At 46.0% G+C, this 27,704-nt stretch overlaps 1 protein-coding gene across 1 annotated transcript in view; it reads left to right on the top strand.

The window, feature by feature from the left end:
- TBX4 (T-box transcription factor 4) overlaps positions 1 to 27,704 on the top strand; it is a 38,113-nt gene extending 10,409 nt beyond the window's left edge. Inside the window, exons 4-9 of the mRNA XM_061368496.1 lie at positions 3,907 to 4,026; positions 5,839 to 5,986; positions 18,919 to 19,071; positions 22,709 to 22,797; positions 23,363 to 23,604; positions 25,001 to 27,704. Of these exons, the coding sequence (XP_061224480.1) occupies positions 3,907 to 4,026; positions 5,839 to 5,986; positions 18,919 to 19,071; positions 22,709 to 22,797; positions 23,363 to 23,604; positions 25,001 to 25,623 (1,375 nt within the window). The 3' untranslated portion in view covers positions 25,624 to 27,704. The remainder of the gene's footprint in view (positions 1 to 3,906; positions 4,027 to 5,838; positions 5,987 to 18,918; positions 19,072 to 22,708; positions 22,798 to 23,362; positions 23,605 to 25,000) is intronic.

Below are 27,704 nucleotides of genomic sequence, written 5' to 3'. Positions count from 1 at the left end.
CTCTGCCCTTCCTAGGGCATCCCCCTGCACTTCATCCCCCAGCAATGGGGTGCCAGACCATGGTGTTTTGATGCAGTATCAGCTGTCCTGCTCGCAGAGGAGTGAGGCACAGGAGTCTTTCTCCCGTGATTGCTTTCTTTGAGGGCAGCTTTCTCATGTGAACATAAAAACTGATTTCAGTTTTTCACTCCAAAGGACACTGAGAACTGCTGCCTTCACACAACAGCGCTGGGCCCCTGCCAGTGCAGGGAGGGAGGTACAAATGTGCCTGTCAATAACCCAAAAGAGGGTTTTGAAGAGTGCAGGAGACCATCAAGAGTGCTGAGGAGTCTGGATGGTGCCTTCTTCACTGGCTTGAGCTGGAGGGAAGAAGTGTGTTTTGAACATGTCCAAAACTGGAGCCTTGCTGACTCTGGTTTGCAGAAAGGCTGCCAGGGCTGATGCTTGGCTGTTTGTGCTGCATCCCCTGTGCATCACTGCATCCCCTGTGCATCTGTGCATCGCTGCATCCCCTGTGCATCACTGCCTGTTGCACAGGCACTCTGTGGGCTCGTGGCTGGTCCCTGGGTGGGCAAGGGTGGCTCCGTGGCTCCGTGGCTCCTGCTCAAGTGGCCCTGCTGACTGCCCTTAATGTGTGCTGGTGGGTTAGAGACACACCTTGCTTAAACTGCAGAAAGGGGAAGAAACTGGTTCAGTCCTGGGCTCTCCCACAGCAGGGTTGACAGTGGTGTTTGCATGTTTAGAACAATGAGTCTGACCAGGCACTGGGTCTGAACAAAAGAGGATGAGGCCAGGAATTGCTGCTCTTAATCTGTTCACTGGTGGCTTAAACATCACGTAATGGTTTATGCTGTGCTGCATATGTGCCCAACGCTTAACCTCACTGAGCTCCCCTGTTTGCACAGCCACCCTTGGCTCAGTAGGTGTCAGTGAGGATCAGATGCTGCCTGCTTGAACACCTTGCCTGGGAAGCCCCGAATTCCCAGTTTTCATAACTGGTTTCCACACAGGGAAGCCCTCACCCAGCCTGGAGCTGTGTGTGGCAGTGGGGAAGAGGGTGGGTAAAACGTGGCTCTGCCTGGTTCTTGCTTCAGACCTCCCACCAAAGCCAGGCTGAGCTTTCCCAGAGCTTGGCAAGGTGCTGGCAAGTCTTTCTGGCAGTGCTGGTTATTCTTCTGCCACCGCTGGTCCCCAAGCAGTAGATGATGAAGCAAGCTATTGTCAGGGAGAGCTGGCCAAAGCAAGGCATTCTCCATGGAGACGCCCATCCGCCTGGGAGCTCCTGCCTGCAGAGATCTGGCAGAGGGACCCGTTATGCAGAGCTACTACTGAGCATAGAGCCATGGCTGTGAGTAGCGCCATTGACCTGTAGTAAATCTGGGGAAGCAGGCAGGTTTTTGGCCCCTTCCCAGGGCTGACGGGGAGCTCTATAGACCTACTGTAGGCACGGCCTTGCTCCCGGGCAGGGCTGGTGCAGCCCAGTGCCTCCGTCGTGGTTTTCTGCTCCCCTCTTTCAAATGGGACATTTAATAAGGGCCAGGACATGGCATTAAGTGCTCTCGCTTGCCTTCGTCTGAAAACCTTGAAGCTGTGTGACTGCATTTTCTTGGACCCAGCTCTTCTTGTCATGCCTTCCCATCAGAAATGCACAACCCATGTTTGTATCGTGTTGCAAAGAGATATTTTCTAAATGAGTCTCTGCCAAGGGGTTGAGAAATATGTTTTCATTAAGAAAATCAAACTGACAAGTCCCTGGACAGCACATTAGTTGCCTTTTTCTCTTTTTTTTTTCATAAAGCAAAACGCAGCAGCTAATAATAATGATGAAATGTCCGTGCACAGCCAGATTACTAAAGTCTACCCCATGTTTTCCTGGAAAAGAATGCTGAGAGTTGGCAACCTTGGTTGTAGCTGGGTCTGCCGGCCGCTGAGTACAATGCTACCACTGCGAGATAGCGAGCGGTTCGCAAGTTAAGCAACACCTTCAATCAGATGTGAGACCCCATTTGTTATCCTTAAAGAATTTCAGCTGTATATATTATAGTAGTACTTTGGCTCTTTGTATTTATTTTAGAGGGCTATACCAAAGAACATTATAAACTCAGGCATGTCCATGCTGTATGAACTCCATATGCTGAAGCTTAATTTTAAATGCCATTAAAAAAGCACTTAACATTTACAATATATCAGTCGGGCTACTTTAGCAGCTTGGATGTCCTACAGTAAATGAAATGATTGAGAAAAAAAGATATTCAGAAGCGAGATGTTCTAGAAATCCCCAATGCAGGGCATTCACCTGGAATGATGCAGGATCTGTCAAATCGTGTCCACCTTATTTCTGGGTTTTAATAATTTTCTCCTTTTTTATTATTTTGTTTCATTTTCAAATGTGATTTTAAGGCATAATTAAAGGAAAAAAAATCTTGGCATTCAGATTGGATTCCTTGTGCAATGTTTTTTTCAATGTGTGAATTGGGCTGTGTATTCACAGATTGAAATGTCCTACTGTATTTATCCAGGTGCTCACCTGTAGGAGGACAAGGTTAAGAGGGGTGCAGAGTTTATGAATGAAAATCAAAGACGGACATTGGTAAACCACCCCTTTTTAGTCCCAGCTAATTGCATGGTAAACATCTGGAGTTTATGCAGGGTGGTTAAAAGAGTCAATTGAAATGGTTTTGAACAGGGCCCATTTTGTTGCCTTCTCCCAAAGCAGACACAAAATGGGGCTGCAGACCTGGGCCAGCTTGGCCGGGCATGGGGGCAACACGCAGGGGATAAAGAAGGGGCAAAGTGGCGAGAAACAACATCAGGATTTGGGCCTTTCTTAATTAGGGTAATTAGAATGACCAGGATGTAGCAGTTCTCATCCTCTGTGCCCTTGTCCTGGCAGAAAGGAGACTTCTGTCCAGTTGCTTGAAGGCCGTGGTGAGCTGTGTTTTACTGGATGAGGAGGAGGTTGGGAAGAGGGAGCCAAGAAAATAGTTACTCTGAGGATGCAAAGTGCCTGATCCTGCAAATCCTGGCTCCTGATGCAGTCTTGAGGGCTCAGGAAACCCGTGGCTGTGCCCGTACTCATCAGGGCCATCTCCTTTGGACCGCAAGACCAGACATAATGGTTTCCTTATTCTAGCTTTATAAAAATATATTCTTTAATATTGCAGAGATTCTTCAGCTATATATGAGCATTTTTTAGTGATATGCTGGTTTATGTGACGTGTCTGCTAAAGTCAATGCTAAATCCATGGGATGGGCACATTTGCAGTGGGAGCTCTGCAGTGGTCCTGACTCCAACAAGGATTAGTGAGTGTGCTGTGAATGTGGGAAATTTGGGAAAGCCAGGAGAGCAGTGGCTGGCTGCACCACTGCAGGGCTTAACCCTTTGTCTCCCCTTAGTTTTTAGTCTGTGGAAAGGAAGACAGGTTCAGCTACCACATATGTGTGAATGAGACAGTAGCATGTACTTAGTTTCTCCTGTACTCAGAGTTCATGACTTTCATGGCATCAAGAAATTTGCATTTTTGAGGTTGCCATAAGCCAAATGGAGCCTGCTGAGGTAATGGGGGCTCCCTGCCCGAGCCTCCTTTATAGGACGGATATGTTGACCCCCATCCCATATTTCTCTCTGCAGCCAGCTTTTCCTGGCACTGGCCCACAACCCCCCTCTATATACCCTCATCCATACCAGTGCCCCATTTTGTGCTGGCCCTGTGAAGCCCATACTCTGGAAAGAGTAAGTTTAATTCAGGTGATGTATAAGCAGCAATAATGTTCTGTAGCTCATTTGTCCTAGCATGAATCCATCACATGGTGACTCTGTCTCTTGGGGTGCTGCTCCAAGCTTCCATCAGTTCCAGAGCTGCAGAGGTTGCTCACTAATGTGTTAACCCTCTTTTATCTCCTAAGGAGGATGTTTCCTAGTTACAAGGTTAAAGTGACCGGAATGAACCCCAAGACCAAGTACATCTTGTTGATAGACATCGTCCCAGCTGATGACCACCGGTATAAATTCTGTGACAATAAATGGTAAGAGAACATTTCTGTTTGCCCTCTTTTCCATTAGAAAATTGCAGTTGGATCAGCCGTTTGCTGTTCAAGATCAGGAACCAACATAAATACCTTCCCATGGGAGAGATGCCAGCTTCCCAGAGCTCTCTTTGGAGGAGCAGCAATAGGCAAAAGAGCCAATGGCTGGAAGTTAAAACCAGACAAACATAAAATATTCTCAACAGGCTGGGGGTTAACTGCTAGAACAAGCTGCTGATGGAAGTGCTGGATTGTCCATCTCCAAATTGCTCAAGTTTGGGTATCTTCTCGGAGGATATGCTTTAGGCCAAGCATAGGTTATCTGGCTGTATACAAGTGTGGGAGGGTGAAGCTACAACCTGCATTATACCAGAGGCTGGACAAGATGATCTAATGGTCCATTTTAGCCTTCAAAATTAGGCATCTATGTGAGCTGAGAAAAGTCTTAAATTCCTTTCTTTTATAGCAATATTTTGCTTTTAGGAGATTGGTTATAAAGAAAAACATGGGGCGGTTTACTCCAAGCTCTGGTTCAGCCATGTTGATCCAGCAAAGGGAGCAGTGATCCCCCCTATGGCAGTCCAAAGCCAGACCTCGTTTAAAGATTATTTTTCCTATAATTCATTCTTCCTCTGTAATTTCTTCCTCTTCTGTTTTTCTTCCCTGCCCTGGGCCTTTGATAGTGAAGTTACTTACCCGAGAGGCAGCTCTGATTTTGCTTTCTGACGAAGGAAGCATGTTGTTTTCTCTTCTGCTTTTTTACCCCCAAATACCCTCAGCAGCCTCCCTCACTGTGACTATTCACTGTGGTTTTTCCCAAACCCTTCCACTGACCGCTGCCTGGTGAAAAGATGAGCAATGGAAAATTTCATAGTCATCTTAATGGGAGCGAGCCTGGTGACATTCTATAAAACACTAATAATTTACTTGCACATTAGGCCTGCTCTAGTTTCAAAAGACCCCTTTTCCGTTCACTTTTGCCCTGGAGTGCCGCTGGGTAAGAGGAGAGGACGGAGGGCCTCTGTGGCACGGCGGCCACTTTGTGTTTTAAGCATTAAGCCCTAGATGATGGATAGTTGTTAGCTCTGTTTAATTTAGCTTTTGCCAGCCCTAGAGCTGTTTCTCCTTTTCCTTTTATTGCTGCTGGAAAGTCTCTGTTGGTTTTGGTAATATTGCTTTTATAAGAGGAGAACAATGCGTGGCAATGAGGGAGTTGCCATTAAGGGATGTCTCATGGTTTGCTTTTGTGTCTGTGAGAGCTGGTGTTGGTGTGGGGGCAAAGGGAACTGGCAGAAGGGTATGAGGAGCAGTACCATGTGCCAGCATGCAGCTCCGGAGCTGGGGGCAACCTCTTCCTACCGGAGCTGCCTCCAGGCTGGGGTCTGCGGGAACCCTGCATGTCTACAAAGGGTGCACGCATGCTGGTACCCACTCCTGCTCACAGGTACCTTCTCCTGGGGAAGTGTATGATGCCGTTTCCCTTTGCAGAGAGGCCTTTGATGGCTTCATCCTCTCCAAAAACCCAGATGAGATCTCCTCCTTGACCCATGGCAATACAATTGCCATGTAGAGACTCTGCTCCAAGCAAATACTGTGCTGGAGCACTGGGTTACTCTGCCAGCCTGTGATGCTGAAATGAGGACCTCTGAAACCTCCATGAGCAGCAGGAGCCTCTTGAACCCCTGTGACCCAGTGCATCCCCCCAGGGCTGGTGGGAGGATCAGGGGGTCGAGTTCAAGGACAGGATGCTCTCCTATGTCTGGGCTGGTGATTGCTGCCGAGGTAATGCCATGTGTACACCTGTGTTTGCAGGATGGTGGCAGGGAAGGCAGAGCCGGCCATGCCGGGGCGGCTGTACGTGCACCCTGACTCACCAGCCACGGGAGCGCACTGGATGCGGCAGCTGGTGTCCTTTCAGAAGCTAAAACTCACCAACAACCACCTGGATCCCTTTGGACATGTAAGAGAGATGTTCTGCATGGGTTTTGGTCAGAGGTGCACCTGTGACGTTGAATTTGTGTCTGGACTAGGATGCTGGTTGCGATGTCACAGATAATTATGAGGAGCAGTACTTACCTTGTGCTGCCACTGCAGCTGTATGGGGAAACACTGAGGGAGGGGAGCCACCATTCCTGCCTGCGTGCTTGGAAATGCATCCTCTGACTTGCTCAGATGTGTCCTGCTTGATGGCACCGGCCTTTTATCTTCTGCCCAGCATCTTTGCAGGCAGCGCTGTGGGATCTTTAGCCCCGCTGTTGCTGTGCGTGGTACACTCAGCTCACAGAAACAGGTTGCATAAACTCGTTATTTTCAAGCTGGTTTTGTCATCCCTATAAAAAGTGTTTTATTTGGAAAATCTTAATTCATGTGTATTGTGAGAGCAGAAGTCGGAAGTACACAGTTATCTACCACAATGCATTTAGTAATTCAGAACAAGGGCCCTTCCAGCCTGCCAGGCAAACGAGTGTTTAGGGAATGCGTGTAACAATATGGACCTGTCTGGTTTGCATGTAAAAATACACAAGTATCGTTGGCTGGAGGCAGGGAAGATGGAGTTTAAAATCCTTTTAGGTTTAGTGCCATCAGCTCCTCCTAGTACCACAGGTAAGAGAATCTACTTTGTGTCATCAAATGTGGGTTTTAACCTCCCACTGTTTTCAGCAGCAGCAGCAGTTCAGGGAGTAAGGGGAGCTGTGAAAAGGTCCTGAGGAAGGGTGCAGAGTGAGAAGGGGTGTATCTGTCTTGCTCAAAATGATCATACATCAAGCCTCTAAAAGCAGGTTTCCTATGGAGTCAGTTGTCGTGATGCCGCTTAAAGCCATACAGAAAGTGTAATTCTGACCCAGCTAAATCAGACTTTGTGGGGTTGACTCTGGAGTCAGGAAATCCCAATCAGCTTAAAACACTATTAAAAATAGAGTGGGGTTTTTTTGTTGTATTCATGATTTTCTGCAAGTTTTGAACTTCCCAAAGCAAAGGTGCCGATCCCGCACGTCGCTGCCGCGGTGCCGCGGCAGAGCTGGGCTCTGGCACTGTGACACAGTGATAACCCAGTGGCCAGCAGCGCCGGGAACTGACCCCCTTCCCCAACCTACTGACCCCAATGAAACATGTGTGAGCTTCAAAGACTAATCAGGACCATTTAATGCTGGCATTATTAATCACAGGCGATCTCTCCCCTTCACTCTCCTTTAAGGGGGAAAGCACCATGGAAATGAAATGAAAGCAACTGCTTTAAGGGCTGCACAGTGAAAATGATGTAAACCCCGCAAATGCTGATGTGCTGGTGCCAGCAGCCGTACCGACCTGCTTGCTTTGCACGTGGCATTCTTTTACTCCTGTGTTTTTTCCCTTGGTTAACTGTGTAGCCTAATATATGACTGTTTACACTGTAAAATGTAAACCATAAAACATACAGGATGTTCGATGTGGCCGTAAAACAAACAGGATGTGCAGTGTTGGTTTTGCAGCTTTAAACGTTTGGCTTTTCCTGACTTTGTCATTTTTTTAACTGTGATTTTGACACTGCATTTTAGCAGGGGAGATTTCCTCCTTTTCCATAAACAGCCTGTTTGTCCTCTCACAAAGCTTCCCCAGTGGCACAGAGCCGACTCTGGTTTGTGTTTTGGGGCGATACCTGCAGCATGATGCAGTGACCATGCCCCAGAGGAGCCCTGCTCAGTCCCCTAGTGCCAGGCAAGCCTTGTACCACAGTTCCTGAACTCTGCCTTGTGCTGCTGGGAAAATGCCTGAAACAACCTGTTTTAAGTGCCCAGGTCAGGCACTGACAACCTGCCTGGCTAAATGGGATTTAGCCCCTTCTCAGACAGTCCCTTGCTAGGCTTCCAAATTAATCATCTCCTTTAGAGAAGTGGTACTTCACTTTTGCTGTGCACATGGCAGAGAGCTGGACTCTGTATGAGGAGAGCATGAGTTCTCCTCTCAGCTCATGCTGAGCACTGCTCTGCTGTTGCACGAGTGGCCAATGTCCCTGGGGCAGGCAGTGCCTGCGAGGTGTGTGCCCGGCACGGTGCAGTCCGCACCGCCCTGCTGCAAAGGCATGGTGTTAGGAATAAGAACCGTGTCTCGTTTCTAGGAATACGTTTCCAGCGACTGCAAACACTCTCTCAAAGCTCCCTAAGAAAAACAAGTCGGAAACCCCACAGGGTTTGTTTGCCCTCTCGTACTCCAGCGAAGCCTCCCTGCCATTTCCTTTTGTCTTTGATTCTCTCCAAACCTCAAAACCACTCAGAGTGATGATTTCTTCAGGCTGCCACTGGTGCTTTTTTCAGTGTGTGGGCAGCTGTGCAGCTAAAGCCATGCTGGCTCACCCTCCCTGCCACCCTCGCTGCTGTGGGTGCCTGCAGGTGTTGCAGCATCGGGCTCCCTACCTGGCTGCCACTATCTCAGGCTCCAGCTCCTCATGGCATCCCAAAATCCTGCAGCAATTTGTGAGCAGTCCTCTCCAGCCCGTGCCATGCTCCAGTGTGCAAGGCTCAGACAGAAACCACTTGTTCCTTGGGGGCAGGAGGGGCAAGGAGGCAGGGGAGAGGCACACAGTGGGATACGTTTGTATTAGAGACTCCTTTTTTGGATTAACCAAGTTTTTGTTAGATGCTTATCTGGGGACAAAAAAACCCCAAAGGAGCTCTTCCAGCTCCCCTGCTTGTTCACCTACTAGTTAACATCGAGTATGGGGAGCTGATCCTGAGGTCAGGCTGGAGTGTATGTGGTGTTGCGGGGGTCTCACAAGAAGGACCTGATGCTCATGGATGCAGATGCAGCTGCAGATGCAGCGGGGGCATGACAAGCTATTGGGCTTCGTCCCCGTCCACAGCCGCTGTGCATTCCAGTGATGAGATGCAGTTTTGAAGGGCAAACACATCATGATGTGGGGGTGCAGCCTCTCTGAGCCTGGCCATTGGACACCTGGGATCTGACCTGAAAAACAGGCAGAAATTTCACATGATTTCAATGAACTCGTTTATAAATGAATCCATGTCCTGCATCCATGTGCTGTAATAGCTGCATGACATCAGGGACAAGCAACTCCAGAGCTCATAAAGAGAAGTGTAGGTACATTTGAGGCTTAAATTAAGCAAATTAAGCCTCTTAATTAATAATCCACTGAGCTGAAGCCCTTGCTGCAACCACAGAATTAGACTGAAGATTGTTCACTGTGCTGGCAGGAGGGGATGCGGTACAGGCGGCACTGGAAAGACTTGCTTTCTGACACCCAACCCATAAAACCCAGCCACCAATCATTCCTCTTCAGGCCCAAACCCTCACTCCTGCTCCTTCCACTGGTCGGTTATCTGTTGTGGTAAATTATTAGTTACAGTCAGAGGCATGGGAGGCATTTTTCAATGCAGAGACATAAAACCATGCAGATTTGAAATAGGAACAAGTGAAGTGCAGAGCTCTGTAATCTGCCTGGAACTCCCCCTGGTTGAAGCAGGTTTTGTGGCAGGTAAGCCAGTGCCCAGCTCACACACTACGGACTGAAAATGTGGGCTGTATATTTTCCTCTTGGGGGACTTTTTGACCATGAAAGGCTTCTTTCACACCAAGCTTAACAACTGAGAAATGCTCATGTTGACAATGGATTAAGAAATCAGCAGCCACTGTAACATTTAGCTGCGGCAAGGTCTATCTGATCCCAAAGAAAGCATTGTAAGCCACCTATGCTTAGAGTAAAATCTTAATTTATGTGTTTTCAAATCTTTACATGCAGAGATAATCAACCTGACAGAGCCTTTGATTTATGTGGGGCTGGCGAGTGACGGGTTAGTGATTCTGGCAGAGCCGATGCTTTGTGCTCCAATGCCATGTGAATAATAGGCAATTGCACACTGCAGAGACTAAGATTCTCTCTTAAATAGCAGGAGCTGGGCAAAAGTGGCACATCCTGTACTCATTCCCAGTGTATTCTGCCTGGGAAGTACCTAGCTGTGTTTTCCAGGTGAAAAATGGGAATGACTCCTTCATCATGAACCAGGTTTTGTCGTTTCAAGTGATAGCAGATGGGTTAGCTAATAGCAGCCGTAGACGATGCACAAAAATAACCTCTCCATTTGAAAGGATAACATAATACTTTTATTCCCTTCAGAAGGTTAGTTCAGGGCACATGGGGAAATATTGAGTGAGTATCTCTGTAGTGATAAATGCTCATGAATGGAATTCCACCTTCTTCAGAGGTTTGAAGTATGTAAACAGCGGTGGAGGGTGCCCGTGAGACGGTCCTTATGGCCAGTGAGCTGTGGGGCAGCACAGGCAGCTCCAGCTCCCAGCCCCAGCAGGTGAAGGATGCTCAGGGCGAGTGTGAAGCTGTGGAAGGGGTATAGGGAGGTTTGCTGAGGGGCTTTGGCTTGGACCCATGGTGAGGCTGTTCACTTGTGCAAAGCATTTCAGTTAATCAGGCTCTTTTGTTGTTTTGTTCTTTGGGCTTTTCTTCATCTTTTGACTCCAGGTATTATTTAAGCAGCGGAGATTTGCAGCTCTGGCATCATGTCGTCTCTTTCCTACATGCAGGGTTGAGCAGTACAGCATGAGTGCCTGGGGCACAGATAGCTGTGATAACCCACAGCACAGCTCCTCAGCCCTGGCTCCCTGAGACCCTGCAAGTGCTGCCCTGGGCAGTGGGCAGAGCCGTTGAGGATGCCAAAGGGACCCTGCTCCCACGGGACAGTGTGGGGCACGGGGGACATCTGCCCCACAGTGCCCCCAGCACGAGGTGGTGTGCAGTGCCTGACAGTGAGCAACCTCCCAGCCCAGCCAGCTTTCCTGCTCATGATACATAATCATGTAATCAAAGGTACATCATAATGTACGTAAAGGTACTTAATATACTTTGAGGGATGGTGAGGATGACCAGCAAGGGCTAGAAACCCCCCAGCACAGGTTAAGTAGTGCTCTTAAACATGAGGGCTGCTGGAAAGAAGCAGAGGCTGTTGTTCAGGGCAGACTTTAATTTGGTTTTACACTCTGCCAATGATAGATGGAGAGGACATGAGGATGCCCTTCAGTTATTGGCAAGAGCACAGGCCGTGAAGTTTTAGGTCCAGTTGGGGAGGGCTGCAGGTTGGTGGCTCCTGAGCTGTCTGCAGAGACACGCTGGTAGTGCAGGAGTCCAGCTTTGCTCCTGAAGACTTTTTCGAGTGGGTTTTTCAGTATGCAGCAAAGCTGAAGGTGAGCTGGGCAGCAGCTCTAAGGAAGCCTGTCTCACCATACGCAGTGTATCTGGAAGAAAACCCTATCCTACTGTTGTGCCCCATCTCCGGCTGATTTTAGGCAGGCTGTGAGTGCACAGAGCCACATAAGGCCAGTGCTTGCAGATGTGGAGTAACATGGAAAACAGCAGAGGAGCAAGCACATCACGTCAGGAGTTTCTGCTTTTGTTGTTGCTGTCGTTAATGACTCCAGTGAAATGAAACCTCTACCAGAGGACTCAGACTTTCTCATGGGCCAGCTTGGAGAGGGCGATAGCATCACATTGGTAATAATAAATTAAGATTGGAAGTGGCAGTTGTGACGAATAAAAGTAGGTATTTCACTAAATTGCCCTCAACACAGTATTGCAGAGCTTGGTTACATTATATACCTTGTATCTATCTTGCTTCTTGGTGGCTGATGGTGCCTTTTACCTGCTCTTGAAGCGTGGGGTTATTTTAGTTTCTGAGATATAATCTACTGATATTTAAAGCTACAGGATATCATAGGTGGTCTGTCACTTGTGATAGCATTTTAAGTGATAGTCCTGATTCTCTTGACCTGAATCTGCTACTTACTGGCTTCACTCGTTAATGCTGATGATTTTTTATTTCTCCCCAGATTTATTATTTGCACATTTGGTTTTATTTGATTATCACTGAAAGACTTAAGTTTTCTCCTAGTCTTGGGGGTTTCTCTCATTTTTCTATAACCCAATTTCAGTATTTTCCTGCGTCTTCTCGTCAGGCACACTCAGGCACTTCAATGGGGTTAATGGCCCAGTAATCTCATAAAAAAATGCTAAATATTATTTAGATTTATTTTCTTTTTTTATTTGTTTGCTTTGTGACTTGTGGCCAAGCAGTTTCCTCACTGGGGGCTGCTAAGAGGTTTATGTGCTGCCTCAGCAGCAGCCTCCCCATGGCCCTGATGTGGGGCTGAGGATCGCCTGCGGCTGAAGGGATGGGGCTGTGTCAGCTCCAGGCAAGGTCCTGCCTGATGGGAAGAGACTTGCTGGCTGCACCCTGCTTGTTCTCAGTGAGAGCAATATGGCAGTATCTCTGTGGCAAGACAGCAGTTTCACATCCTTATTCTCAGCTACAGATTTCTTATATTAAATATATAAGATTTGTTATATATTTTTATATATATATGGTTTCTTTTACAGACATATGATTTCTTTTATATATATATGGAATATATAATACATGCATATTTTCTTATATTTATATTAAAAAATAAGAAATATACAAGAATTTCATATACATACATTTCTCCTGTTCCTAAACTAGCTTTTTTCACAGTCCATCTAAAACTTGAAAAAAACCCTTTTGTCTAGTCCCAAATATTAAATCCATTTTTTTTGGAGCATCACTAAGTCTTCTGCTGAAAGAATGTCCATGAAAAGGTGATTTTCTTCTTTTTACCCATCCATTTTAGGAGATGTATTTCAGCTGATGTGAGAAACAGGGGTGCTCAGATAAATTATGAAGTCCAACATAAAGTTTTACATTGTCTGCTTTGTTCCTGCAAAAATAAAGGAGCAGAGCTGTGTGTCGCTGGGAATGACATGTGTTTCACCAGGATGAATAGATCCAAGTGTTCAGTTTAAATAGCTGGGTGAGAATGAATCCGTGGAGCTCTTGGCTGAAAAGATTTACATCTCTTAGGTTAAACCTTTTTGTTGTTATGTTACTGGTTTATATGAGCCAAACGCAGTGTATTTTAGTCAAGTTTAAGTAGAATCAGATCCTGAAATTGCCGTTCAGTCTTGGGTGCGGAGCGGGTCTGGAGAGGGGCAAGCAAAGAGGTCACAGCTTGCCAAAGGCCTTTTGTGCTCATGGGTACTGTGGGGCCAGGCAGTGGCATTGGGTGTTGCAGGAGACACTTTGGCTCACATACCAGGGGATGTCCCAGGGTCACACACCTGGGCTTGGCATATCTGGGCCATTCAGGTGCTCATGAGCTTGTGTGGAGATGGACTTGTCCTCCACACCAAAGCTGTATCACAAGTCAGGAAACACGGTGAATTTCAGCTGACAGTAGATAAAAAAGGACCGAGGGAAAAAAGGTAAAAAATCCCAGCTTTGGCAATCTCATAAGGAACAATTTGTCTGAGCTCATGCTGAATCTTTTCCCAGGATTTTCCAGCCTTTCTTTTCCCCCCCCATTGTGCTGATTGCCAGGACAAACGTGTGGGTTTGAGAGGCTCCTCCTCCGACAGCGCAGCGGGGAGCAGCCTGGCTGGCTTCAGGAATGGGGCTGGCTGGAAAGAGCCCCTTCCCACCACCACTGGGGTACTGCCACACAGCTGTGAGGCTGCCAGGCTTTGAGCAGAACAAGGTGATGTTTCCTGGATATGACCGAAACTAAATTGGATGAGGTTTAGGTTGTTTTAGGGCTAGTGTTTTAGCTGCTGTAGAGGTTGTCTGAATGCAGTGTTTTATTTGGTTGAATTTAGTAATCTTAACAAGACGAGGGGGAATGGCTTTAAGCTGAAAGAAGGGAGGTTTAGATTAGGTACTAGGAAAAAATTCTTCACTATATAGATGGTGAGGCCCTGTCACAGGTTTCCCAGAGATGCTGTGGCTGCTCCATCCTGGCAGCGTTCAAGGCCAGGTTGTATGGGGCTTGGAGCAACCTGCTCTAGTGGAAGGTGTCCCTGCCCGTGGCAAGGGTTGGAACTGGATGAGCTTTAAGGTCTCTTCCAACCCAAAGCATTCTGTGATTCTTTGCAACCTAAATGGTTCTATGAGTTTAACTGCTTATTTTAGGGTGGTGTATCTCTTTGAGCTCCTGAGGTGGATGCAGCGTTGCACTCCCACCGTCTCTCCCCTGGAGATGTCACCTCCACCCTGGGTATCACACGTGGGGCAATTCCTGTACCATCTACTTTGTAAAGTTAGGTTTGGGATGTCTGATGCTGTCAAATGTGTTAAATATTAAGAGATAAACTGCAGCAGTGGCTGTGATTCTGGAAGAGCCTTGTTGATTATCATACTCCTTTTTTTTTTCACACGGGTGACTGAACTGTGGGGTTTTTGTCCTGGTCCTTTGTGCCCCTGCTCCTTTTCCCACTGTGGGACAAGGGCCAGCCTCAGCTCAAGGGCTTTTTCACTTTGAGAGAATAGAAGGAAGGAAGAAAGAAGCAGAAAATATATTAAAATGAGAGATTTTATATTAGTTATGTGATCCCCTGGGAGCCACCATAAAATTATGCGGCTTTTTTGTAGCCATTTACTATTCAATATAAAAAGGGTTGTTGCTATAACAACCACTGCATCATATGACATTCGATACCTTGGTGAAACAGGGAGTGCTCTTAAATCAACTCCCCAAATTTCATATGAAAGTGAATACATTTTATTGGTGATTTCAAGGCAAGTTTGCATTGCATCAAGTGATGTGGTACCATTATCCAGCTAAGCTTCTGGGCCCGATCCTGGAAAGTGGCAAATGTCTTCAAGCCCTGAGGCCGACATTACTCAGCAGTGTGTGAGATTAGATGCTACAGGAGTATGCTTTCCTAAGTAAAATTAAATGGAAGGAGCAAATGACACCTTTTTTTTTTTTTTTTTGACATTTGTTGCCGACTGGGGAATGCCAAAAAAATAAAGGAGTGGGGCTCTATTGGAAGTCCCGGCTCCCGGCTGCCAACTGTGTGATCAGCACAAAGGAGGGAGATGGGAGCTTGGGGGGGGGGGGGGGTGCATGTTAAAAAAAGATGTTTGTGTAAGCTCACATTTGCCTTTGGAGTTCGTCTCGCTGCAATCTGGTCCGCACGTGCGACACTGAGGGGGTAGAAGTGACATCACCCTCGAGATCGGCTTTGGCTCCTCTCTGACCAGAGTAATGCAGCTCTACTTCACTGCAGGGGGTGCATGGGCAGGGGGGGGCAGCATCCTTTCCCTCTTCGGGCTGAGCAGCTCTGTGACCACCTTGGAAGGCAAGAGATGTAAAATGTTTATCAGATGATAGAGGAGCTGTTTGGGTCTTACCTGGCACAGCTCGAGGAGGGTCCCTGTTGTTGCAGCCCTGAAGCACTGGAGTTGGTTAGTCACAGCCATTTGATGCCAACCGCACTGATGCACATAAAGAGGAAGGTTGGCATTAACCACATGGGTAATTTTTAACAGCAGTTTTGTTTCTTGAAAGTGTGTGTTTTCCAGGCACTGAGAGTGCTTGGATGGCAGTGGTGGAAGAAGTTTTCCCAACAGGGGCCTAGGTTGAGGTGTCCACTTCCTAAATAGGGGCTATCCATCTAATTTGAGGATTATGGTTGGGACATCTGGGTTTGGTTTTTTGTTTTTCAGGCTTTTTTTTTTTAATACAGAAGAAAATATATTTATTGGACATCTAAATATGCTGCCATTTCATGTAAGCTGAGCTGTTTCTTTCATAAGGCAGATGATAGGCAAGTTCACCAAGTTGCAGAGAAAGGCTTTGCTACTAAGCCGGAGTGCCTCAGTGCTGCCCAAGAAACACTGTTTTCCAGTTTCCCTTACTAATTTAGTATCCTTGCCCACTATCACATTAAAATTCCCCTCTAACCAACACACCAGTAATTATTTTCACTGGCAAGACAAGGCAATCACCATTTCTTTTTCAGTAGCTAGCCTATTTCAGACCATCAAATTGGTAGCAAATTTGTACCAAAGCCAATTTAAGAACAAGTGTGGCAGCGTTTGAGAGTGGCTTAATCTCCCCGTGCCCTCACAATGAAAAAGGTAAGTGCGGGAGAAGATGAAGTTGTTGTTTTAGCATTATCTTCGAAGCCGAGAGCTCCTCCACCAACTTGTGCCCTGCTGCTGAGGCCCTGCCTGCCCAGCAGCTCTGTCCTGTCAATTAAAATGCTTCTCATTTTTGACACAATTCTTTAACTCAATCTTTCCCCCTCTGTTCGTCATCGGAGTGGAATTTACATTTGTTTTGTGTATTTTTAGCCAGTGACCAGTTTTCCACAGCAGCCTTGAAAACTATTTAGCCTGAATTACTGGCATTTCATTTTGCACAGGCAGTGCTTTGCAGCTGAGGACTGTGAGGCTTTTCTGAATGATTTGCAAGGGGTTTGAATGCACAAGGCTTACAGCAAGCACAAGGAGGATGCAGCTGCAGGCACAGCCTCTGTGAAATCCTGGAAATGCAGAAAGTGGTTGCTCCCCACTGAAAAAGATGTGAGAAATCACCTGTGCAGCTGGCAGGGATCACAGGGAGGTGTCTGAAACAGCACCACGACTTCCCATTTTCATCCCCAATCTGACATGCTGGCTGCTCTGCCAAAGAGCTGACAGGTTTATTTCTTCCACTGTATAAGAATGGTGTATTTTTATGGGGTTTTTGCTTTACTGGAAGCTATTCCCCATCTGTGTCTGTGGACACTGACTTGGTTAACCTCAGAGCTCTGCGGTTCTCATGTCTATCAATCATCTTTTGTGCTCAGTGGTGGCTGTTAGGCTTTGATCTGGCACATCTCAAGGAGGCATCCTTTCATGGCTGCGCACTTAAAGAAGTTCAGCACTTCCAGTGGGTGCTTACACTGAGACACATGAGCAAATACTCACTTTGGTGCAAGGGGCAGAAATGCCCAACCTGGTAAACACAGTAGCTAAATTAAGCTGTTTAGGTTTTTTCTCTTCCCCCACAACATCCTGCAAGTACCAAGCAGCTCACGATGAACCTTTAGGCGGGTTTGCAGGCCTAACTGTAACCTTGAGCATCTATCAAAAATTCCCTCCTGAATGATGCTTTCAGGTTCTCAAAAGCCGTATCCTGGTAATTTTGGGAATTGTTTGGAATCCTTGAGTTTGAAGATGTTATTTAAAAAAAAACCCCAGTTTTTCTACAGGGTTCATTATAGCCCAGTGGATACCGCTTTGGAGGGGGAATACAGACTACTCATCCAGAGTGAACTGAAATTTGAGCTCCTAATTTTCCCTTTGGAAATCTCAGTTTAAAACTGCTTTCTTCATCCTGCTGTTGACTTGCTCTGACTCTGAGAACAAGTCACCCAACCTGGACAGACCTGGGCAGTTTAGGATAGGCGCACCCCAGCTTCTGCTCCAGATGACCATTATTTATCAGCTTGGCTCAACTCTTAATTATTGAAAATGAAAATGCCCCTTATGTAAGTCGCAGCTCTCTGGCTTTATTCATCTTGGCTTTGTTTTACAAGTGGCTGATACATGAAAGCAGAGAAAAGGCCCCAGCTGAAAACCTGAGCCGACCCTCTCAGATCTACGCCCTGCACATCAACAGCCGCAAAGTGGTTAAGAGACTTGATGCAAAGCTGATAAAATGCCAAAAATTCCTCATTCTCTCTCTTGGGGAGCAGGGAGGGTTGTCTGGAAAATGTCAACAATAAAAATTGCATTTAAGTGGTATATAATGCAGCCAGCTACTGTGGGCAGAGTTATGTGCAGCCAGACAAAGGGACTTAAAGAGCACAAGCTCTGTACGTTACCTCCCATCCCAGTTGAGCACAGAGAGCAGTGTCGCTGCTGCGAGGTCTCCTTGGCATGGGCAGGCACCAAATAGAAAGGGTTCCTGAACACAAAAGCCAGCCGCAGAGCAAATGTCTTCTGTTTCTTGGTAATTCTCATTTAAAATTGGCTAAATCCACAGTTAGTGTAAAGTGATGCATTGTGTATATCCATCTGTCCATCCATCTATCCCTCCATTCATCTACCCATTTATTTACCACAAGTTGAAGACACCACCCACTGCAGTCTTCTCTACTTGGCCCTTTGCCTGTGTCCTCGTCAGAAATAGACATGATCTTGCCAGATGCTTTGGGCACCCCAGCGGTGTCAGTCTGGCTGGAGATCAACTCCAGGACCAGCTGGGCTTGGGGAGTGCACACTCCCAGTTTAAGAGCAGGGAGAAGAGATTGAAAGGGGTTATGCCAAGAAAACAAGAAAGCGGTATTCCTTCTTTGCCTGGTAAAAGGAACAAAGGCTTTTCTTAAAACCATCCCAGCTCTTAAAAGAAACTTCATTTCTTAAAGCCATTTTCTTCTGTAACATCTGGGCACGTCTTTCTTTGTGGAAGATTAATGCTGGGGTGGGCAGCCCTCCTTGGCCTCTAATGCTCTGTTGAGAAGCCCTGAACTGGCCTGAGAGGTGCCTGGACCCAGCCACCTCCACATGGAGCCATTCCACAAACAGGATTTGGGGAGAAAAATCTACTTTTTTGTAGTTTCAGTAGCAGATGAAACAAAAATAACTGGCCTTTCCCCCCCTCCCCATCCCCGTGGTTTCTGTGATTTCTTTTTTGCCCCTGCTAAACTGTGTATTTTTCAGCTCAGTAAAGTATTTATTAGGATTCTTTACGGAGCAGTCTGCTGGTGACTTATATTTTACGGCTGCAGCACGAGCTTGGAAAAAAACTGCAGGAGTTTTTTTCCACCCAGACTGACTCTATCCAATAGCAATAAGAAAATGAGGGTTTACCAGGAAAGCTTTAGTTTGAGTTCTGCTTGCCAGAGCAGCAGATACCTTTTCTGTCTTGGTTCCTGTGTTTAACGTAATTTTCCCGTCTCATTCGAAAGCAAAGCTAAAGCTGAGCACTAGTGAGCTTTGGTGTCCTACGAGTAAAAATGTTGTGTCCAATAGCTATGGCTTGTCTTTTTTTTTTGTTATTTTTCTTTGAATTGGACTTTTCACTTCAGCATCAATTGCTTTTCAGATAATTCTTAATTCAATGCATAAATACCAGCCACGACTGCATATTGTGAAGGCGGATGAGAACAACGCTTTTGGGTCGAAGAACACAGCCTTCTGCACCCACGTTTTTCCAGAGACATCCTTCATATCAGTGACCTCCTACCAGAATCACAAGGTATGCTGCTTTTTGGGCTAAAATCACTTAATTTCTCTTCATGGGCTTTTGCTGCCAACAGCTGCAAAATGATCTTCCAAATTGCTGTGGCACAGCATTGTCAGTGCTGTGCTTTGATGAGTGGAATCTGCTTGCTTGTGTGTGTGGGGGAAACCTGTTATGCTGCTATTGTGCAGCTGAAATGCCTGCTTTAGAAGAAAAGTTTCCATCGCAGCATTAAGGAAGAGGGATGAGCCAGAGGATGCAGTTAAGGAGAAGCATGGACATCACTGGCTAACTACACCTTGGCAAACCCTGCGAATCCAAACACTAATGAATTGGCGTGCTCATAAGCACTAAAATGTCATTCAAAACAGCGAGCAAATCTAATAATGACTAGTAAAGCTTGCTCATAAATCTACAGTGAAAAGTAATTATATTATGTGTATTTAGTGAGACATACGAGGAATGTAACCATAAAAGTGCAGCTAAGAGCCTGCTCTGTGGCTAGCACGTGAAGGCAGGAGGGGTTTTAGGTTTGTTTTGAGGGGATATAGAGTACAACGGCTTGGTTCTGTGCTTTGGGTGTGTGTCATAGGTACCTATGTTTTGTAGGGTTTGGCTTCTCTTTGATCATGTCTGTAGCGGCGGCAGTAGGTAGTGTTCTGTCTGATGATTTTACCAACCCAGGCTACCAACAGGATGACCAGCAATGTGACAATTAATTGTCACCTCCCCATGACAACGGGTGATCTGTCACCAAGGCTGGGAGACGAGAGGATGACAGGCAAGGATGGCACGGGTTCCTTTTCAATCCTGCTACTGATTTGCCTGCCTTTCCACAAGCTCCTGCTTCCCATGCAGTTTTCCTTATGGTGAAGTCCAGCTTCAGGGTTGTATGAGGATTAATTAGAGTTTTTGAAGTACATCAGGATTCATAAAGCAGTGGCGGAGCCCTCCAAATGTGAAATCTGCGATGTGTTACTGTGTCAGCTCCATCTGTACACATTCATAGGAAAACACTACAGGAACAGGAACACATGTGAAATTCTGCCTCCCCAGTAATCTGACCAGACCTTTTCCTCCCAAGCAGGATGCCTGTATGCCCTTTGATGCTTGAAGAATAGAGTCCTTGCAAGAGTTTGCAATTAGTAAGCCAGTTAAAAGACTCAGAGCAGAAACATGGATGCATGTGTCATGAGGGGAAAAAAGCCCAGGAGTACCTGTTTGGACACTGGAGTGAATCCTGCTAGAAGAGTTGTAGCTGTCGGTGTAAAATGACCAGTTGCCCAAACACAGTTAACCAGAAAGGCTCAAAAGAGCTTATTTAATACCTATTTAAAGTGTCAATAGTGCCTTTCATCCCTAAGGTTCCCAAAGTGCTTCATAAACTTAATACTTCCACCACCACTGCCATACAAGAACTGCTGGGGGGAGGCTGGTAGCTGGGTGGCAGCACAGGGTGGACCTGGCATATTTAGGGAAAAAGCCCAGAATAAGCCCTAATTCTTTTCTGAAGACCCCAAGAGGAGCTGCCTGGTGCTGCCCAGCTCTTGCTCTGTGACCTGCAGAGAGGAGGGTTGGATGCTGCCCAGTGCAGAGGAGCAGGAGGCAGAAGCTCTCACTACAACTTCACTGTAGTCTCAAGAAAATCACAGCTTCGGAGCAATATCTGAATGGTTTTACTTATTCTCTTAGGCATGAACAATTTAAAACCTGGTCTGGGTATCTTTTAGAAGAACAAACCACTGAAGTATTTTGAGCTCTGAAATATCCAGCTTGCAAGAAGTGCCCTTGTGAATAATTGTCTTTCTAAACAAAAAGTGAGTCTTGGTTACAGAGCTTACTGTGGCCTCCTAGAGATGGAAAGCTGATGATAGAAGCTACCCCGAGTACAGACCAGTGAGGATAGTTAACCCAAAACGCCCTCGTGAGTCGGATGAAGCCAGGGGAAGGCAACAAGGAGGTATCAAAGCCCTGATTCTCTCATGTCAGAGGAAAACTTCAGTCACTAAATAACAAAACTAAACTATAACGTATAAACCTGATGTGGGTTAGGAAGGGCTCTATGCTTCTTGTGGTTTATCAGCTGATTGGGAGCTACCCTGGAGCCACTGCAGGCTGTGGGAGAAGAGAGGAAAACCTTGAGCCCTTGAGGCTGGTTAAATTCACATCACCACCTTCCTTCTCTACCGCAGACACTGGCCAGCTGTTTTCTCAGGAGTTTTTTTGGTAAGGGATATTTTTTGTAGCAACACTCCTGCAGATTCATCTGAATGCAGAACTTGCTGGTTATGCTCACGGTTGAAAGCAGATGCAGGCTGGAGCAAGCCTGCGGCTGGCTAGCAGGGGGAGCAGGGCTGCCTCAGACAGAGAGGGGACCCAAGGGCAGTGGGTCTGCAGAGACACATGTGTCCTCACCTCCCCATCAGTGCCCTGCCACGCTGCCACCTCCCCTCCTCCTGGAAAAGGTCTTTGCAGTGAGAGCTGGATGACCAAGGAGATGATTCTGCTCATTGGTGTCCCTTAGTAGGAAAAGACATTACCAAGACCTGGTTCTGTCCGTGACATGTGTTAGATCTGTCTATAACCTCACAGTCAAAGGGCCTTAGAAATATACTTGTGCATAAACACATGTACAGGAGGTGGAGAAGGGATATTTTTAGGAGTTCCAAATGCTCTGGTGCTGTTCTGGAATTTCCTAGCTCCTGAAACCCTCTAGGGGATCTTGGTCACTACCCGCTTGTCTTTACAAAATCCTTGCTAAAAAGATGGTTTATTTTAATTTTTCACTGGACAACTACCTCCTTCCAGCATTCCTGACCATTGCATGGCTTTGGTATGTACCTGCCATGTAACAATCATACCCAAAGTTAAAGGGATCAGGTGGCAGGGTTGGCAGAGAAAAACTGTATTTCCTGGGGCTGTAAGGTAGAGGAACTAGTGAATACATCTTACAGGAAATTTCACACATCATTTTTTAAACAGAATTTTCATGAAATGGCAGATCCTTCATAGCTTCCTTACAAATGCTGAGCTCCATCAAAATTAAGTCTACACCAAGGCAATTTTAAGGCATTTTGACCCTTTTAATACACTGTGGCTCCTGCGGAGAAAGACCCTTCTTGTAAAAACAAAGAAGCTTTCTCTTGCCTGAAGATAAAGCACTATTTGAGTTATGATCAATTTCACAGAGGAAAAATGACTGAATGATGGACATAAAGATAAATAGAATTGCTGTGGGAATGAGGGCGAGCCATGCCATAAGCAATAGGGCTCTCTAACATGGAAACATAGGAGACTTTCTTTTAAATCACACATATATATTCTCTAACAAGAGCCCAGAATAAGAGCACAGCACCCAGAATAAGGCCAAGACTCAAGGGAATTCTTTTTCCTGTCCTCATTTATAATTGACAACTCTGTCAGCTTTAAAAGCTGCTTCTGCAAGCTCTAGCACTGAACCTCTCAGTGCTGAAAACAGAGACACTGCCTCTGCCACCACATCTTTAAATGGCTGAAACTCTTGTGGACTCTGCATTTCATGGAGTGTCACGCAGGACAGGACATCTAGAGACCTCCAGCCTGATCCCTGCTGCTGCACCTCTGCATGTGACCTGTTTTCAAATGTTTTGTGCTTGATTTCATTCTTTTAAAGATAACCCAGCTGAAGATTGAGAACAACCCCTTTGCCAAGGGATTCAGGGGGAGCGACGACAGTGACCTGCGCGTGGCACGGCTGCAAAGGTACGGCTAAGGGGTGCGAGGAGGGCTGGTGGACAGGAGGGATGATGGCAAGGAGGTGCTTAACGGGGTGGCCTCCTGCTCATCAGGATCAGGGAGCTGCTGCAGTGTGCAGGCTTGTGCTTGTATGTATGCATGGGTGCCCTGAAACCAAGCAGCATGTATAGACAGGCAGTGTCCGACACGCACCCTTCAGACCCTCACCCTGTGCAGAAATACAGTCTTACAGTGGAGCTTTAATCCTTATTCTGCTACTAATGTGCTGAACCTCTCTGGAGAAGTTCAAAGTGTATGCCATGGGGCATCGCATTTGTTTGTGCTTGAGGGCATTATGGCTTTCAATGCCATTTATACCCCTGAAAAGCTCTTCCTGCCATTCAGTGACACACTCTGTGTGTTGTCGTAATGCTTACCCCACCCAGCAGAATGCAGTATGAGTTCAGCACATTTGGCAGAGGGTTTTGAAGATATTAGATGGAGATGCTCTAGTGAAGCCAAACTATTATTTCATCTTGCTGTTAATGCTGGTTGCTATCTATCTGGTAATATTTTTTCTCACCTCTTTCAGCAAAGAATATCCAGTAATTTCCAAAAGCATCATGAGGCAGAGGTTGGTATCCAGTCATGGCCAGCTTTCAACAAAGCCAGATGTTAACCCACTTCACGGGAATCACCAGGCCCTTCAACATTATCAGTACGAGAACGGTGCTCACATGCAGTTTGCAGCTTCAGATACTCAAGATCTGCCACTCAACACCTTCACGGCACAGAGAGATTCAGGGCTCTTCTATCATTGCCTAAAGAGAAGAGGTAACTTGAGTTTACAGCTGAAAAAATATTACAGCAAATAAACCTAAGAGCATGAGCACTGAAAGCCTACTGCTAATCCTAGTTTGTTTTGGATTGGTCTCTCAGGCCTTGATCTTCAAAGATACTGATGTGATCAAAGTGGTTTGGAGGGTCAGGGTCCAAGGGCTGGGGTTTGGGGCAGTTCTTAGTGGTTTGGTCCCGTAGAAGGCAAATTCGGACTCTTAAGTCAAGAGACCCACCCCCAAAAAATGAGAACGCATAATTCAGATGGCACAAAGCCACACTGGAAAAGTATCCATTGTTAGACCCAGATGAATTAATAATTGTTTGGAGGAGGCTTTATCTATCCTGAGATGTTCTGGCACTGCTCATTAGCATTAATGAAGCTACAGACATTCAGGACTTTTTCAGGACAAAGCCATTAGCACTTCTCTTGATGTCTGCACATTACTGGATCCATGGTAGCTGTGTGTAAGCTTCCCTTTCTTCTTATCCACTAGTTCACTAGCTCTCAAGTCTAAGTGAGCTGTAACTCCATTCTCTTCCTGTTAGCCCAGTATCAGATGAGACCATGGAACAGTTTAAGTTAAATGGAAAAAATTCTGCACAGAAAAAAAATCCTTCTATTTGCATGTCTCATTGGCCACTAATTTATTTAAGCTGTGAGAATCCTCTGATCATGGGCAAATGAAGAATCTAACAGCATCAGTAATGAGGGCTGCAAGGCAAATGTGTAGTTTTAGCAGATGTTTAATGTGCAGATGAATTCACTAATTCATCCAGAGAATATTCCGAACAACTAACAGAAAGCTGCTGGTAAACACAGCCACAGTCATTGCAATCTGCAGGAGGGGGGCTACAGCTTCTCAGTGTAAAGCTGAGGACTGATGACTGGGAAAGGGCCCCTCTATCTGGAAATATTTCTGCAGCTTTTGACATGAATATCTGGGAAATGTATGGTCATTTTTGTAATGACAGGAAGGCAGGCTGCGATAAGACCTTCTAAGAGACTTCTTGAATTTGTCAGGAGTATCACTGCGAGAGTGTCAGGGACCTCTGTTATCTGGATGAACGTGAAGTAATCTCTGATGTGAGAATAGTAGCCCAAGTCTCTCACTTAACCTGACAAATGCACCAGAAGGCTTTGAGGCTAAGGGGATTAGCCTGACATTTGCAACACAATGTCCTTTTAATGTTGTACACTGTCTTTCCAAACTAAAATGGTTTAACTGGATTAATCTGAAAAAGAGCACCAGTTGTTTAGTGAAATGGTCACAGACTGAATGCTCAGCTTCTAAGGGGCCTCCATAAAACCACCCCAGGCTCTTGGCAGATTGCTGTTAAACACCATTGCTCTGGGAGCTGCTCCTGAACGTGCATTTCTTTTTGCTTGCAGAAAGTGCTCGGCACCTGGACCTGCCCTGCAAACGCTCCTACCTGGAAGCCTCCTCTTCTGTAGGAGATGATCACTATTTCCGTTCCCCACCTCCGTACGATCAGCAGATGTTAAGCCCTTCCTATTGCAGTGAGGTGACTCCAAGGGAAGCGTGCATGTACTCTAGTTCTGGGCCTGAAATTGCTGGTGTTTCAACGGTTGATGACTTGCCACCTCCACCTCCCCCCTTGAGCTGCAATATGTGGACTTCTGTTGCACCTTACACCAGCTACAGTGTTCAGACAATGGAAACTGTCCCTTACCAGCCTTTCCCTGCTCATTTCACTGCCACCACCATGATGCCACGGCTCCCGTCCATCACGGGTCAAGGCTCACAGCCACCAGGTAGCAGCCACTTCAGTGTCTACAACCAGCTGTCCCAGTCTCAGGTTCGGGAGCGCGTTCCTTCTTCATCTTTCCCAAGGGAAAGGGTGCACCCGTCTGTGTGCGAGAGAAAACCCCCCTCTCCGCACCTAAACGCGGCGAACGAATTCCTGTACTCACAAAGCTTTTCCTTGTCGAGGGAATCATCGCTGCAGTATCATTCAGGGATGGGGACTGTGGAGAACTGGACTGATGGATGACTCTGACTGCCAAGCGATGCCACAGACAACGTTACTGCTCCAGGACAGTGTTCAATCAGTGTTGATACCTGTGGGTAACTTGCACTTCAGTGAGACAAATGTGCATTTCCAGAGGGATTTGTGTGGGTGAAGAGCTTGTATCTTCAGACACACAGAGAATTACATCTCCTGTCTCAGTGGGCTGGATTCATCAGTCTCTTACTGACTCCCGAATAAATTAATCCTCACATCTTCATTACTGATCCAGTAGAAACCATCTTCATGACTAACAAGTGAAGTAGCTAGTCATTTTCTTTTACTTGTAATATTAAACATCCATATGCAGATTTTGGCTATTTGAGAAAAATACGAGCTTCACTTTCATGGTACTTGGTTCATGAAGTCACAGCATCCCAAAACTGAAAGGAAAAAGTGACCCGTTCAGTTGCATAGTTCAAAGACTGCCGTAGCAGCGCTTCTTTAGCTCTTTTTATCTGTAGAAATTACTTCTTCCTCTGGAAGTGATGGAGTCATAGGAGCGCAGGGGCCAGCGGGGAGGCTCGGTGGTGGGGTCAGAGAGCTGCAGTGTTGCTCCAGTACCTCCCCAGCACAGCACAGGGTTCTTGCCATGGTGTGGAGAGAAGGAGGCACTGATGTACAAATGCCTCTTCTTCCCCCCACACCACCATCATTCGTGGCTGTGGGAAACTAAAGTGAAGCGTTATGCCTGAGGCCAAACAGCAAATTAATTGCAGTATTAGGAACAGACTCAGTGTCTTCAGACTCCCATCTGTTGATTGAATCACACTTGCTTATTGCAATATATTTATGAAGTTTAAGCTTAAAGTCGCTAATACTTTCCAGAAATGATTTCTGTATTTGCTGGTCCTTGATTTCTTTCAGATTCAGCTGAAACGTGCCTTTTTGTGCTATGGTTTTTCCTTTTGCAGCTGATTTGGAAAGAATTGTTGTCAGCATAAAGGAGGCATAGAGGAATATTTTCTTACTTGTGGGGTGGGAAGAGTTCCCATTACCTGTCAGGCTTTACAGTGTACAAATATTTGTAGAACAGGTAAAAATCTGTAACCAGTGTATACGTTGCTACTATTGCTTACTGTGGAAGTATCTTGACCTGACTCCTTCAGTCCTGGCTTTGCCTAATAGAGTGTCCCTGTGAGGTAAGTAGGGATCCCTCAGTCAACAGCCATGGTGAGAAACGGCCTCTTGTGGGAAAGCAAGCTACACTCTTTCTGGAACAAAACTACCATTACCAAGCTGGGATGTGTCCTACTCTGGTCTGTGGTGTGTCCATCCTGCTGGCTCCCAGGTGATGCTGTCCCAAGGGATTGCAGCACAGAGGTGATGCTGGAAGTTTGATTCCACTAAAGAGTGTAATATCGAAGCTTTAGTCATACACAGGGGGCTTTTCCCCCCCTCTCTTCTTCCCGAATGGGCAAAGGCAAAAAGCTGAAATACAGATTTGGAAGTTGGGAGGTACTTCTGCATTTTGATGAATCCATTCCAATGAAGAGAGGCTGATGGATGAGGGCGGCTGCTTGCAGTGAGATAGCCCTGAGGCCACTAAAGTAGAGGTCACGTTTCAACCAGGACAATCTCATACAGCCATTCAGCAGACCATGAGTGTGACTGGTGTGGATTTTGTAATCAGATTTTGGAAATCACTACAATTTTTGCATGCTGAATAGCTATTTATATACATATATATTTTATATATATATAAAAATATATATATATATCACAAATGCAGGCCACGTGTCCAATCCAGCTTTGCTTTTTACAATTGAAATAATAAAAATGAATGTTGCAAGGTTGTTTTTTTCTTTTTGAAAGACATCTATTTAAGATTTTTTTTATTACACACCTTTGATGTAAAAACTACGAATTGGTTAGATAAAAAACATATATGCTACAGATAAATCTTTATTAGAAACCACATTAGATACAGGTGATGTGGAACTTTTACCTGTTTGTTACATAGCATGGACATTTTATTTTACATATCAGAACATAAAGTCATTTTACTGCTATAAGCTGTCTCTGGGTGCATTTCAATAATTAGTATAAAAATGTACTGTGGTGAA

The sequence above is a fragment of the Neopsephotus bourkii genome, unplaced genomic scaffold (genome assembly GCF_033783945.1).
Source record: "Neopsephotus bourkii isolate Nb327-2 ecotype Australia unplaced genomic scaffold, CSIRO-AGI_Nbou_v1 NB_140, whole genome shotgun sequence".
NCBI lineage: Eukaryota > Metazoa > Chordata > Aves > Psittaciformes > Psittacidae > Neopsephotus > Neopsephotus bourkii.
Note: the sequence above shows the minus strand (reverse complement) of the source record. Positions and strands in the feature narration are given on the sequence as shown.